Below are 13,988 nucleotides of genomic sequence, written 5' to 3' on the forward strand. Positions count from 1 at the left end.
ATTAAGCGAGCCCGGTGACCCACAGGCCAGACCCGGAGAGTGACAGCTCGTGCGGCAGCGTCCCTGTGCGCCCGCACACGGAGCGGGGCTGCGGGTGCACCCCATGGCCAGGCTGTGCCCTTCCTCCCACGCTAAAACGGCTCAGTTTAAGTGAGAAGTGGGACACCCAAGTTGCAAATGGGCTTTTATCGGTGAAGACGAGAAGGCAGGAGACGCGCGGAAGGAATGAGCAGATGTCAGGGTAGTGGGACCTTCCCACAGATCCCTCATTTTCAGCGCCTGATGTGCCACGTCTGGGTCTGTATCACGCGAGGAGTGCGAACATGTGAGCACACAAGACCATCCACTGATGTGCTTCGCATCAAAGAGATAATTTACAACAATAAGAACTTAAAAACTGAAGGCTCGTCTCTTTTTGGCCAAAATTCTCTGAGATGCATGCAGAGCGGGTTCTTCTTTGCCACAAAATCCATCCAGAGCTCTGCTGGAGAGGAAGTTTTATTCCGCATGTGTGTGAGCATGTGTGCGCGCGTGTTCGAAGTGTTTTGCATTATGTGAGCTCTGACCTTCAGAGGGGAACAGAAGGAATATTTTCCCCCCTGGGGCTAGAGTTGTCAGTGAAATGTCTGTCTTTCTTAATAATTTCAATCCGGGTGACAGGGGACAGGGCATTTTGCTCTGAACGAACGTACTGTAAAAACTGTCAGATAGAATTTGTCTCAAGAAGCAACATTTCTATCTATTCAGGGTCATAATCACAGGCATTGTATGACCTGTGGAGCAGCACATTTTTCTCAACTGAAAGAAAAGGAGTCCTAAAATAGGTGGTTTGGTCTTCTGCAGAGCTTTGGATTCAACCAAAAAGGATTGCAAGTAGTAACGGTGATCTCCAGCTTGCTTTGTTTGGTTGCTGGTTGTTGTTTCGATTAAAATCCAGAACAAATTGTGCACAGAAATGACGTAGCAGAAAAGAAGGGATATAAATTGCCATTCACTGGGCTGGAGTAATGGCCTATTTCGTCCTATATCCTGCCTGCCCCGCTGAATTTCCTCCAAAGTGACAGTGGCCAGTGTATTTTTAATGAACTGAATAAGTAACTAAATGGGTAATTAACCAAATGAGCATGACGATAATTTGATTGTGCTTTCCCCACTTTTAAAACACAGGAAATAGTAAGAAAAGTAATAATTCAGTGACCAGCAGGAATTCGAACAGGACAGAGCTAGAGGAGCTGGGGGGAGCTTTGTCTAGATGTTGCTGTCTATAAATCGCCCCCGGTGCTGCAGAAATCACTGTTTGTTTTGTTAAACATTTTGATTCCTTGATTTGAGCCTCCTCAGTGGGGAAAAACAAAACAAAATAATTACTTGAAGCAGCTTTTCTTTTTATGGTTTAATTTTACAATTAGCAGCAGTTATGCAATGATCACCCTGCCGGACCCCGTGGAGTGGGACAGTTGTGGGTCACACGCCACTCAAAGCCACACATGGTACTGGGATCTCCAGCCTGGTTTTGTGTCATGGAGCTTTTGCAATATCAGCCTGTTGCTTCCCTGCCTCACCGAGAAGGTTTGAGCAGTGAATCAAACTGGGAGAGGGAACTGAAAGCTAACACAGTGGGAAGCAGCGATGACGCTCGAGAGCTCCAGAAATGGGAAAAATGGGAAATAATGAACAACAGTCCACGTCCCTGGGCATCCCAGCTGCTTGGGGTGAATATTCTCTTGCTCACTGCAAGGAGACAGCGATGGCCGCTGCAGAACAGCTCGGGTAGGAGCATCCTGCACCGAGCAGGGCCCCAGCTGGTCTGTGCCACGTTCTCACCTGCGAGATCAATCCCGCCAGAGCCGCACACAAGCGCTAATCAGCTCTATTGACACGCCAGACGGCCGGTTACAATCCATTTGCACCTGCACACTCCAGCGGACGCCCTGCTCTTGCCAGCGCAGGTGGAGGGTAAACACTCTGCAATGGGCTGGGACCGGGGGAGCAGCGTGGTGGGGGCTGCTGGGGATCCACACCACCGGGCATCGACCTTTCCCGACAAGTTCGGCAGGAATAACGACAGGTTCCCTTCAATGGCGGAAACTATTCCCCGGTTCCTGCTGGGCAGAGATGTCCTCCCATCCTTATTCCGATGTAATAATGCCAGAAGCGCCTTCGCCCCGAGAAGAGCGGTAGGTGTGTTCTGGACGTACGCGTGCTTCCTAAACAGGGAAATTCAATCTGTCAAGAAAATTCAATAACAACCTTAACGTTTAATTGCACCCTAGGGCCCAATCAAAATCAACAAGGACGGTAGTTGTTGATTTTTCATTAACCTTCTCTTAAAAAGGTCTCAAAAAATAACTGCAGAGTTATGCTGGCTGGCTGTACATACATGTGCAATATGTACAAAGATCCACAGGGAAAAATGTGTTTAAAACTTCAGGTTGGATCCACTTAGAAAATACTGAAGCACTGGCACTGAACTCGGCCATCGTTAGGTAAAAGAAAACATCCTGTTTTGATTTATGCACGCGGCACTCAATTTAACAAGTGTAGCTACAGGCAATTGGAAAACAGTCAAAATGGTGAATTTGCTGCTTACACTCATTTATACTGTTTCCCAAAGACAATTTGCTGTTGTTTTCTGGCACATTTAGTATTTTTTAAACCACACAAAGGTTATGCCCAGCTCTCGTAATTACACGGTGACTTTCTCGGTGTAGGTGCAGTTGGGCGTTTGCCAGGTGCTGGAGCATCCAGAGTTTTATTTCCTGGGGCTGCCGCCTTCACGGCAACTGCCAGGGGGGTTTAATGCTTCGGTGACCCCTTTCATTACCGTGGGGCTGGGCCTTTGTGGAGCGGCACTTAGTGAATGTATTAGACGGGGCTCAGGCAGAGGGTAATCAATACACCAAGTGCCAGTTGGAGTCACTCTGCTCGTCAGGATGGCGCCAGCACTTAGACAATATCCAGGCAATTAGAGTATTTGGTTTGTTTCTCTTGTTATTAATTATCTACGTCACAGCCACACCTGGAAGCTTCCGGGTGCTGCGCAACTCCCTAAGACAAGGCAGTTTTTGCTGAGAAATGTAAGTAGATAGAGGAAAGAAGGGAATAGCAGAGAACAGGGTTTGTGGCTGTCAGAACCACATCTGGCCAGAGGATGAGCAGAGGTGCCACCCCAGTTCTGTACCTGAGCTCATGGCGTGGACCAAAACCAATCCTGTTTTGGCTCAATGGGTGGGATGGGGGCAGCAGGAGGGATTCTGGACCTGAGAGCGCTGTCATGGTTCCTGGCTGCGGAGACAGCGGGAGCTGCAGGGAGCTCCGCACACAGCTGGAACAGCTGGAAATACCACAAACAGAGAGATGAGCAGCAAACCCAGCACCCATTGCTCTGGGAAGGGTTTCATTGCCTCTCACAGCTCGGTTCCCCTTGACTACATGGATCAGAGACTGCAGGAGCACCAGACATTTATTTCCAAAAGAATTTGTGCCCAAGGAAATTGCCAGATGAGGAAGGATTAGTGCTTTTCTTTCCCCTCAGACTCCACAGATCAATCCATCAAGCAGTTGGCCATTTGCTCTGGCTGACGCTGCTGAGCCCGCTCTGTTCATTTGAGTGCTTTACTCCACTTTTATTCCAGTTTGGTTTTACTCCAGAGCATGGGGCAGAAGCGGGATATGTCATTGCCATTGTCACCGCTCCACCTCCCGCATCGAGACCCTGCTCTTTAACACCACACACGCTGCATTTTGGCCAAGAACGGCACCGAACGCCCAGACTCGCAGGACTCTCGTCCCAAACCGAACCCCCCAGGTCTGTCCGGAACCTCCGAGCAGCCCCGTCCCCACAGAGCGTGCGCGGGGGAGACGGGACCCTCCAACCCGGCCTGGTGCGGCCCCGGGTTCGTCGGGGTCCGGTGAGCGGGACATAACCCCGGGGTCTTTACCACGGGGCCTTCCCCGCCGCCATCGCCGCCCCGCGCCACGTGACGCAGAGCCACGTGACCCCGCCCCCCGCAGGCGTCATCACTGCGCGCCGGCGCCTGCGCGGGAGGGAAGGAGGCGGCGGCGCTTCGCTGTGTCACGGCGCGGCCCGAGGGGACGGGACAGCGGGGCCGCCATGGAGTACCTCATCGGCATCCAGGGCCCCGACTACGTCCTGGTGGCCGCCGACACGGTCGCGGCCACCAGCATCGTCCAGATGAAGCACGGTGAGAGGCGAGGCCTGCGCGGGCAGCCCCGCCGCTGTTCCGGGGGTGGTCGGGAGTTCTCTCTGCCCCGGGTAGGCCCGGCGGGGAGCCCCGGGGCGGCCCTGGGCGGACAGGGCTGCAGGGAACCGGGGATGAGCTCCCTGTGGGTGGTCACGGTGCTCCGAGGCTCTGGCTCTGACTGGGTGAAGATGAATGTCCTCGTTGAGGTTTTATTGGGTGGGGGGGCTGCTGGCCGGGCTCTGGCGCACAGAGTGAGCTGAGGGCTCAAAGGACCGGTCGCTGAGTGTAAAATTTCCACACCTGAGCCCATGTGAGTTGGTTTGTCACGTTAACTTAGCGGTTCAGGTCAGTGCTGACTCGTTAACCCAAACCACAATGTACTGCAATGTAGGCGAGTTAAAAAACTGCACAGGGATAGCAGTGGGTGAGATTAAACGCTTGGTTGTGTCTAATTCATTGGGAAAAGGTAATTTTTGTGGAAAAAAATGAAATATTGGAAGTAAAAGCTTCAGTGAAATTTGTAGCTCAGGAATATTAGCCAAACTATAACATGGTTTTGGTTGCTTGATGTGGTAGAATATTTAAAGTAGAATGGTCGCCAAACCAAGTTCTTATTCCTGAGCCCAGGAAGCACCGTGTATAATGTTGAACTTTGACCTCAGTATTCTGTGTGAAGTTTTAGTCTTCATTGTTGTGTAAGAAAGACAATGTATTTCTGAAATGCCTGAAGGAAGCACTTTGTGCGTCTCAGCTTTGTTTCTTTTGGTGACGTTCCAGAACATAATGTAGTTCTCAGAGTCTCTTAACTTTCTTGCTTCTGAAAGAAATCATAATGTGTTATGATATTGGCAAGATAGTCTATTCTTTCTCATGACTGTGGCTCTTAATAGTATCTCTCTTTGTCCAGACCATGACAAAATGTTTAAGATGAGTGAAAAGATCTTGCTCCTGTGCGTCGGGGAGGCTGGAGACACTGTGCAGTTTGCAGAATACATCCAGAAAAATGTTCAGCTCTACAAAATGAGAAATGGTGAGTGAAGGAGCACAGTTACTGAGGGGCTGGAAGCTGGTTAATAAAGTGGAATTAGACTAATGACGCTTTGTTATTAAAGAACATCTTGTCATTTCAAAATAGGAATGGGAGGTCGGGAAGTGAAACATGAATATGGATTTGTCCTGTTATCAAATACACACGTTTCTTCTCCAGGTTATGAATTGTCTCCCACTGCAGCTGCAAACTTTACACGCCGAAACCTGGCTGACTATCTTCGGAGTCGAGTGAGTAAGAGCTGAAAGATTTTGGCAAAGGCTTGCAGGGGAAAATTTCCATTTTCAAGTAATGAAGTCTGATGGAAAAAGGTGACAGCTTCTGTCTTTAGTGGTCAATTCACTGTGCTGAAAGGATGTTTTATTAAAACATAACTTGATTTGCATATTTAAAAAACTTATCGCTTATCAATAACTGATACAACTATAGTCTTGAAATTCCAGCCTTAGGCCCAATAAACATTTTGTCACAGCACTGCAGACAGCTCAGTCAATTAAGCCTCTTTAACACTGAGATAAGGTTGTCAGTTTTCATGCAAATGCGCTGAATCCGTTTAATCTTCTTGGAAAATGGTTTAATAGAGCAAAGCTGTTTGATGTACTTAGCCAAACAAGCCCTTTTTGTAAACAGCAACATGAGCCTTTCAGTAAATATCAAACCCAAGTCTGAGCTGTATTTTCAAGTTACTAAAGTGCAGTTACTAATTTTTCTCATGGTAATTTTTTCGAAGTATGAGAAGATGTCATGAAGGGGCAAATGGGCTTTTCAGGATCCAAGGTTAGGAAGGATCATTGATCGTGTTTCTGACACGGGTGACAGCTGAAGGCAGCAAGTTTTTCAATGGGTGTGTTTTGTGGAACTCTGTGCAGTTTGGGGGCTGGTGTGAAGGGGGTGGTGGTGTTTGGTGCCTCATCCCCAGGGTGTCTGACCTGCACATACGATACCGGTGGGGCTGACACTGAACGTTCTGCCTGTTTAAGCAGAGGGAGCTGTTTCTTATGTACAATTTAAAGTACCACTAACAGGAGTGATTTAACAGGTAAATTTAGCCAGCAGGATGTGGCACCATCATCTTCCTCAGTGCTGTGTCCCCTGAGCCCCGATTGTCCCCATGTGTCCCCTCCTCCCTTCCAGCTCCCCTGCTCCAGATGGGCAGCACAGTGGGGAGGACACTGGCAAAGGCAGATGTGTTTATTTACCGGAGACACAATGTTGTGCTGCTGCAGATGGCAATGCCCTGGGGCAAGCGCTGCACTCTGACACTGCTGTCACACCACAGCCATCTCCTTTTCTTTAAACACAGCCCTCCGTGATCTGCTTGTGGGACTTAGAAATTGATGATCCAAACCATGCCATCATTTTTTTTTCTTTCCTGTGAATTTTTGTTACATTTTTGTCATAATTTGTGGGCTACCAGAAGGACTAACGCTAGCTCTCTGTAGCTATTTAAATTGTATATAGGATTCCTAGAGGCTACTAATTTAATTAGATGGATGATAAAAATGTAAAGGTAAAACCACCTCCTGTTAGAAACAGGAAATAGTTTAGAAATAAAAAGTTCTAACACCGAAACAGTTCAGGCATTATGCTGTTGTTGTGTTCGAGTCTGTAATAGAGCTGGTTCTGTGGTGTTAATCACCATCTGGGTTCTTCCTTGTATTATCTAGTTGGATTTCTTTTATGAGCCTTGTGGCTCCTGCAGTCTGAGCTCCAGCTCTCTTGGGGATGGCTGTCTTGTAAGGCAGTGCCTCCACGTTCTTCTGGTGGGAAATATCAAGTATAGCGACGCTTAAAAAGTGAAGTATGGTCTGAAAAGCGTCTTTGATTTCCATTTATCTGCTGCAATGGAGCCAAACCTAGGAATGACTTTGGAGCCAGCTGGGTTTCCTGTAGGTGAGCGGTGCTGTAGTTCCCCTTCCACCGTGACCTGCTCCAGCATCTCACTTCAGCCACCTGCTCAATCAAGCGCCTGGTTTGGTACATTAACACACTAATGAGGTTGTGTGGTTGGGGGAATAGGAAAAATAGCTGCCCAGACCCCTCCAAACAGGACCAAGTTGAGTTTCTTGTTGTGCTGCCCTGTTTAATTCCAGGTGACGAGCTCTGGCCCCAGGCCCACGCCTGGCAGGAGCTTCCCGCGCCCACCTTGTCCCCTTGCTGTGACTTTGGCTTCCGCCAGATGTCACAGCGCTGCTGTCACCGCCCGGCCTCCCGCTGCTGAGCCGCTTGGTTCAGTGTGTTTAGCACAACTGTTCAGCTGTACATTGTGAAGAATTTCACACATCTCTTAATTGCCGTAGTTATTTTAAATCAAACAGTGCGAAGTGCAAAGCTGCTTGGGATGAGAAATGTCGCCTTTAATGGGAAGGTCAAGTTTGGAAAAAAAAGTCAAGTTTGTCAGTTATCCACTCATTTGGTAGTCCTTTAATCACACCAGTCTTGTAAAGAGTTTTGAACTGTTAGGATGGACTTAGTTAAGCCAAGGGGCTACCTTTGGGCTGGACTAAAGGTTGGAGGTGTATGAGGAAAAACGAGTCCAGCACTGAGGTGTTAGTCCCACTAAGAGGTCCTGTCTGCAAATTTAGTTAGTTAGTAATCATGGAAGTACTAAATAATGTATATTTTCTAATGCTTAAATCCTACCTTTCTTGAATAATAAGGCAGTGTGAGGGACACTTGATTTACATTTGAGTTTTAAGAAGTTTTTTCTAAGACCATTAGCGGTAGAAGCTACAGCTGAACAACAGCTTACAGATCTGTGCAAGTCTGTATAACACCATTTATTTATGGTTGAGTATCTCGCATATGCCAATGTTGGTAATTCAAAGTCACACAGTAATTTGAGTGATCTTGTGTCATGGCGCTTAAATATCAACTTGTATGATGTTTCAGAATAAATAAATGATGAAATACAGACTAATTAAACTAATGCAGCTGCATGGTAACTTGGTTCCAAATAGTCTTGAATGCTTTGAAGATTAAATCACACAATTTACAGTGATGTTTGATATATGTGTAACTGTAACTGGTTTTATTCTTTCTCACTATCTTGTCAAAGTCAAAACATGGTATCATGTAATAATTTTTTGAGTGCAAATTCACTGTACTTAGTATCAAAATTAGCTTTTCCCTATGATAACATTTTGACTTTAGTGTAGGGTTAAGGGTGGTGTGACTGAGGGAAGAGCGTGCTCAATGAACAAAGAAGTTCTTATAAACTGCACAATGTTCATGTTGTGCTCACATGTTGCTGGTAAAAATTCACAAGTTGTATGTTGAGATGAAAGAATCTGATATGAAAACATCATTAAAGCTTTCTGAAGTTTGAATCTGCCATGAAAGCTTGAGAATCACAGTTTTATGTTTTCACTTCTGCATTCCATGTTCCCAGAAGACAGTCTTGATGTGTTTGCTAGTGGTGCTTTATGGGGGAGGATTGTGCAACCAGTGATGTTGCGGGTCTGTAGGTAGCAAGGGGAATTAGGATTGCGGACTCTAACGAGCTCCTGGTTCTGCCTGCAGACCCCCTACCACGTCAACCTGCTCCTGGCTGGCTACGATGAGCACGACGGGCCCGCGCTCTATTACATGGATTACCTGGCGGCTCTGGCGAAAGCTCCGTTTGCAGCACATGGGTACGGCGCGTTCCTCACCCTCAGCATCCTCGACCGCTATTACAAGCCAAGTAAGTGGAGTCTGTGGAGAAGAAAATTCTTCTGTTACGGGTTAATAAATTAAAGGCTTAAACTGAGAGATTGGCATTTGCTGAGTCAGGTGGTCCAGCACAATTGCTGAGGTGGTACAGATTTGAACTTGACTTTTTGTTAGAATAAATGTAGCTTTAAAGATTGCCTTCTGGTTTTGCTGAAAGGGTAATGCGAAACGAGTCGACTCCTTAACATGTTTTCCTGTTTGAAGCATAACAGACTGTAAGTGGAGGAAGTTTCAATTTATTCTAAAACACGACTAGACTTTCCTGGACCATTAGCTGCTAGTAGTCTGTTTTTAATAAATAACATTTTGATAACTTTACCTTCTACTTGCTTGTCTGTTGGCTACGACATGTACATTTTCCCAGAGTATCAATTTTAGGAGGGCAGTCCAGATCCTGTTGCTCCATTTCTTGGATTGGCTCTGTGTGATATGTTAAAAGCAAACAAGTGAAAAGATATTCCTAGCAAGATTTCCTTCTGTACTCTGCAGTGGTGGCGATGAAGATTGGTTGGCTTGGTTTACAGCTCCATGCTCATGATACCTCTTGATTGTAATTCTTGTACATGTCTGTACCTGTCTAAAGTTTTAATTTTAGAATCATAATCCAGTTCTTGCACTGCCAAGGAATAAACATGGCCTCATCCCCACTTTACAGATGAGGTAATGTTCAAAGCTTGGAATATTGTTAATCTGACATCTCTGGCTTTAGCTACAAAACTCCTTTACTCCTGCGTGCAAAGCCGAGCTTAATCTCATAGAGAGATGTTTGCTTAGTAATCCTTTCATCTGTCTCCTGCAAGAAACAGAGCCATAAACTGCCAATTTTATTCTAATGGGCCTTCTGCCCAAGCAGTGGACACAGGGCTGGAATGAACTCTAGAAATAGGTTTTGTGAGATCCACAGAGCTTAGTTGTTTTCTTGTCCTGTCCCTTGAAAATTATACTGCTTCATTTTCACCATTCCTCGTGAAAAGAGGAAAACAGTGACCTACAATATGTTGTCATGGCTGGTTGTCCCCACAGAGTGCTGGATTTTATCCAAATGGCTGAGAATAACCAGGGCATCACACACGTGCCTTTCCCATTCTTAAAACCAATACCCAGCAGGGAACGTAGCACTAAAACCCGTCTCCTCGTACTGTCGCTGACTTGCAGCCGGCTGTGGACAGATGGAGCTGATTTAAACTGTAATAAACTCGGGGAGAGAGAGACGGCTGGACTTCTCCACAGCCCAGTCCCTGGCCATGGGAGGCAGAATTCCGTCATGCTTCCCATTCAGTGGAACAAATCGATTCTCAATGGCTTGTTGCAGCGTGAGCACGTCGGTGCAGGGCATCCTCGGTACATCTGGAAAGTGTTTTCTGTGAGCTGGGAAGGAGAGGGTTTGGTGCTCAGCTGAAAAGTTGTTTAAATTTAATAAAGTTTCTGTTGAGAGAGATGGCCTCTAATTGAATCAATCTGTGGATGTTTTCTCTTTCAGGTATCACACGTGAGGAAGCTATGGAGCTTCTAAAAAAATGTCTAGAGGAGGTGAGTTGCCAAACTTAGGCCCTTACGATCTTGAGAAAGGAACGTTTGTTTGCATTCATTTGCTGATGTTTTCCTGTTCCTCTTGTCGCATTTTTTTGCCGTCTTTGCCAGAAGGGGTAATAAATGCATGTTGGCCAGATGTGGAATAGCTACTGGGAAACTGATGGAACAACTTCTCCTTGGTGCCATTTCAAGGCATATCAGGGATAAGAGGGATTTGTGGGCACTTGCGTTGTCTTAGCATGGTTCATGTCCTCCAGAACATAAACTTGAAGCCTAATTGCTTTTCTTCTGCTTTTTCCATGCTTAGCATAATATTGACACAGACAGCCTTTGACTTTTTCCTTTTATGTTTCTTCTGAACATAATGCAAGCATCCTTCTGTTATTGTGTATATACCTGCAAGCGTACTTCTCTTCCAGCTTGTGAAGTGATATCTGAGTTAAAGATTTAACCTTAAAGTTCAGGATCAATTTTAGCATAAACATGACCTTTCATACTCCAAGGCTTTTGTTGTAGCATAATATTCTTCATCCTTGTCTTTAAGAGATTGAATTGAATGTAAGTGGGAAGAAACATCTGGGGAAACATAGGGTAGAAATACTCTGAAGTGGTTCTGCTTGAAGGATCTTTTGGATACGTACACTTTGTGCCCTGTGTCGGAGCCGACTGGTCTTCCTGCTTCAATGTCTTCCTTGTTAACAAGCTTGTCTGTTTTGCATCCAGTCTCGTCTAACGTGGATGGTCTTATAGCAGAGAACAAACTCACTCTGAGCAGTGAAAAAAAACACTCTAGTTCCTGGTATTTCATGTTGCTAGAACCAGGATGGAAATTTATATATGCAACAGCATATCCCTTAAATGAATGCTCTCATCTTTTATTGAAGCTTCGAATGAATCTCATCTCTTTTGTCTTGTCTTTTGTTGAACAGCTTCAGAAACGCTTCATCCTAAATCTGGCTTCTTTCAATGCCCGGTTCATTGACAAGGATGGCATCCATGAAGTGGAGAATATACCCCTATCAAAAGCAACGTCCTAACCCCTGAGATCTTTCTTCAGCAGTCGTCTTTTTTGTTCGCTTTGTTTTTTTCTATTCATTTGAAGCACACAAGTCATGTAGTGCACTGGGAGATCAAATAAAGATTGACATTTATATAGCCAGTTTTATCTTTTTATTCCACTGATCCTTCCTGAGAGTGTTTAAGGTAAACTGTTCCACAGTGAAGGTGAAACTGGATTTACTGTTAATGGATGCACATGTGAGTTACTTACTTTTCTTTCCTCTTCTGAGATTTTACTACCTCCCCCCAAGTGTTCTTAGGTGTGGGAAAGCTGGTACTATATTATCTAGATGACAGTGTGTGCTGTCATCCATTCTCATAATTCAAACTTGAAACACATGAGGCAGGTGTTTCATGCTGAACATACAGCACCAACTTTATTTTTCTGAAGATATTACTGCTGTTTGCTTTGTAAAACAATAATAATCAGTTTTCGAAGACTTGCTCTTGTTATACTTTGTTTCATTCTAATCCAAGTGAAAGGTGAAAAAGCTTTTCAAATAGAATGGAATTTTCAGATGCTAATGTCACTTAACTCGCCTGTAGTTGTGATACTGGGAAAGGATATTCTGCTGGCGCAGTGGGCTCATAACTTCGTTAAGTATTTTAAATATAAACTGATGTATTAATTGCATAATTGTTTGACAATGTCAGTCTTAGAGACCAAGCATTTCCATCTTTTGAGCAGGTGAGGGCTGGATTAGAGACTGAAACTTGTTTAATGTCACAGAAGAGATTTGCAGCTCATCCTGCCTCTTAAGGCTGCCCTTAAATCCAGTTCTTCACTGAAGTCCCATCAGGCTTTTTTGTGTAATTCTTTCCAGAACTGGTATAATTATCAGCTGATTTTGTTGTATTCATGGCACCAGTGGCTTTTATGTGAGGCCAATGGCATACGAGACATTTTGCTGAAATTTTTTCTCTTTTAAAAACCTTTTCAAAGTTTTTTTACACTAAGAAGCCCCCAGCCTGATTCTTTTCTCTTGGCAGGTCACAGTGAACACGGGTAGAGTCTGAGTGTTCTAGTTCTGTAATTGAAATCTCACCCCTTCATGTTGCATTAATGTATTTGTTTAGCTTAATATGCAGCATCTCTAATTTATTTTACCGCTGATGTTGAGTGTTTTTGCAGGTTTCTTGTCTCTTCTCGTCACTGCAGAGTGGCTGCGCTGATGTGCTATTTTTGTCACTGCATATCAAAGCAATAATGCCTCCTTCTTGGGGAGATTCGTTATTGCAGACACCAAAACTGGGCTGTGGTGCTATTAGCTCATGTGAGTCTGGCAGAGGATCTGCCTGGAGTTTTTATTGGCACCTATTTGCATGCAGGTGATTAATAAACATAAAACAATTATTCCCTTGCAAGCCCTCGTGTTGGATGCAGGTTGAACATATGTTTCGCCCCAGGGCAGGGCCCAGGATCTGAATCCCCTGGTGAGTGAGAGATACAAGGGGCTGCAGCAGGAGCCAGCGGAGCAGCAGCCTCTAGGAATGAATAAATCCAGACCTTGATTGCAAAGCAGCAGAACAAAAGAATTGGCCCACGATGAGACTGGACTCCAGACTCTAATGAAGTAGATTCTTTTGAGGCCTTTCCAATAATTAAACTCCCTAAGCAAAGGTGTGATACTGTAACTTTGAACTGTTTTAAAGGTCTGCAGTGCTGATCTTTAAGTTCAGAAACATTCAACTTGCGTTTTTAACAGTAATACATGGAATTTGGTTGAAATATCAATGTTTTAAGTTTCCCATTTGCATTACTTAAGGAGAAGAAAACCTACCTCCTTCAACTTTTAGGGCTAAAGCTTTTGAAAACGGCATTTTGCCTAGAATCTGGGAATACCTTTTGGGAAGAATTCACCTGTCCGTTTGAAAAACATCTGCATTTATCATGGCAGGCCTCTCATAAAAAATCTCTGAAAGAACTGAGCACTGCAAGAAAGTACTGCTTTCTACTAATAAATTATGGGTTTTTTTTGTTCTTCATATTGTAAAAAGTTAATGTTGTAAAGCAAGGTAAGGTATTCCTGGGGCATTGTACCCTCAGTGAGCTGCTCTGCTTTGCTTTGGCTGGTAATTCTGACCATATGTTTTACTACCAAAGCCTCAGGGCCTAAAGAGTTAACAAGGCACTTTTTCTCGTTTTAGGTTTCCTGTTTAAAGCTGCTCTTTTCCTGAGCCCTGTGTGCAACAGATCATTGCACCAGCTCATCCCAGAGCTTGGGGTTTGCTCCCAGATCGGTTTACAAGGGACCAGTCTCCATGCCTGAGGCTGGTTGGGTTGGGAGTGCTGTGCTGAAAGCAGCCTGTGAGTGTAGGTGCGGTGCTCGCAGCTCATTTTCTTGGTCTTAATTATACCTTTTCATGGAAGAAAATCTGCATTTTGTTGTAGACCTTTGTCTGGGACTGTTGGTGGGGGAGAACACCCC

At 45.1% G+C, this 13,988-nt stretch overlaps 1 protein-coding gene across 1 annotated transcript; it reads left to right on the forward strand.

Moving 5' to 3' along the window:
* Window positions 1-4,025: 4,025 nt before the first annotated feature.
* On the forward strand, window positions 4,026-11,659 carry PSMB2 (proteasome 20S subunit beta 2). Its single transcript, XM_065857137.2, has 6 exons — window positions 4,026-4,205; window positions 5,113-5,235; window positions 5,413-5,483; window positions 8,776-8,938; window positions 10,448-10,497; window positions 11,430-11,659. The coding sequence occupies exons 1-6, from the start codon at window positions 4,115-4,117 to the stop codon at window positions 11,535-11,537; spliced, it is 606 nt and encodes a 201-aa protein (XP_065713209.1). The 5' UTR covers window positions 4,026-4,114; the 3' UTR covers window positions 11,538-11,659.
* Window positions 11,660-13,988: the final 2,329 nt, after the last annotated feature.

Source organism: Patagioenas fasciata, chromosome 25 (genome assembly GCF_037038585.1).
Source record: "Patagioenas fasciata isolate bPatFas1 chromosome 25, bPatFas1.hap1, whole genome shotgun sequence".
NCBI classification, from domain to species: Eukaryota; Metazoa; Chordata; class Aves; order Columbiformes; family Columbidae; genus Patagioenas; species Patagioenas fasciata.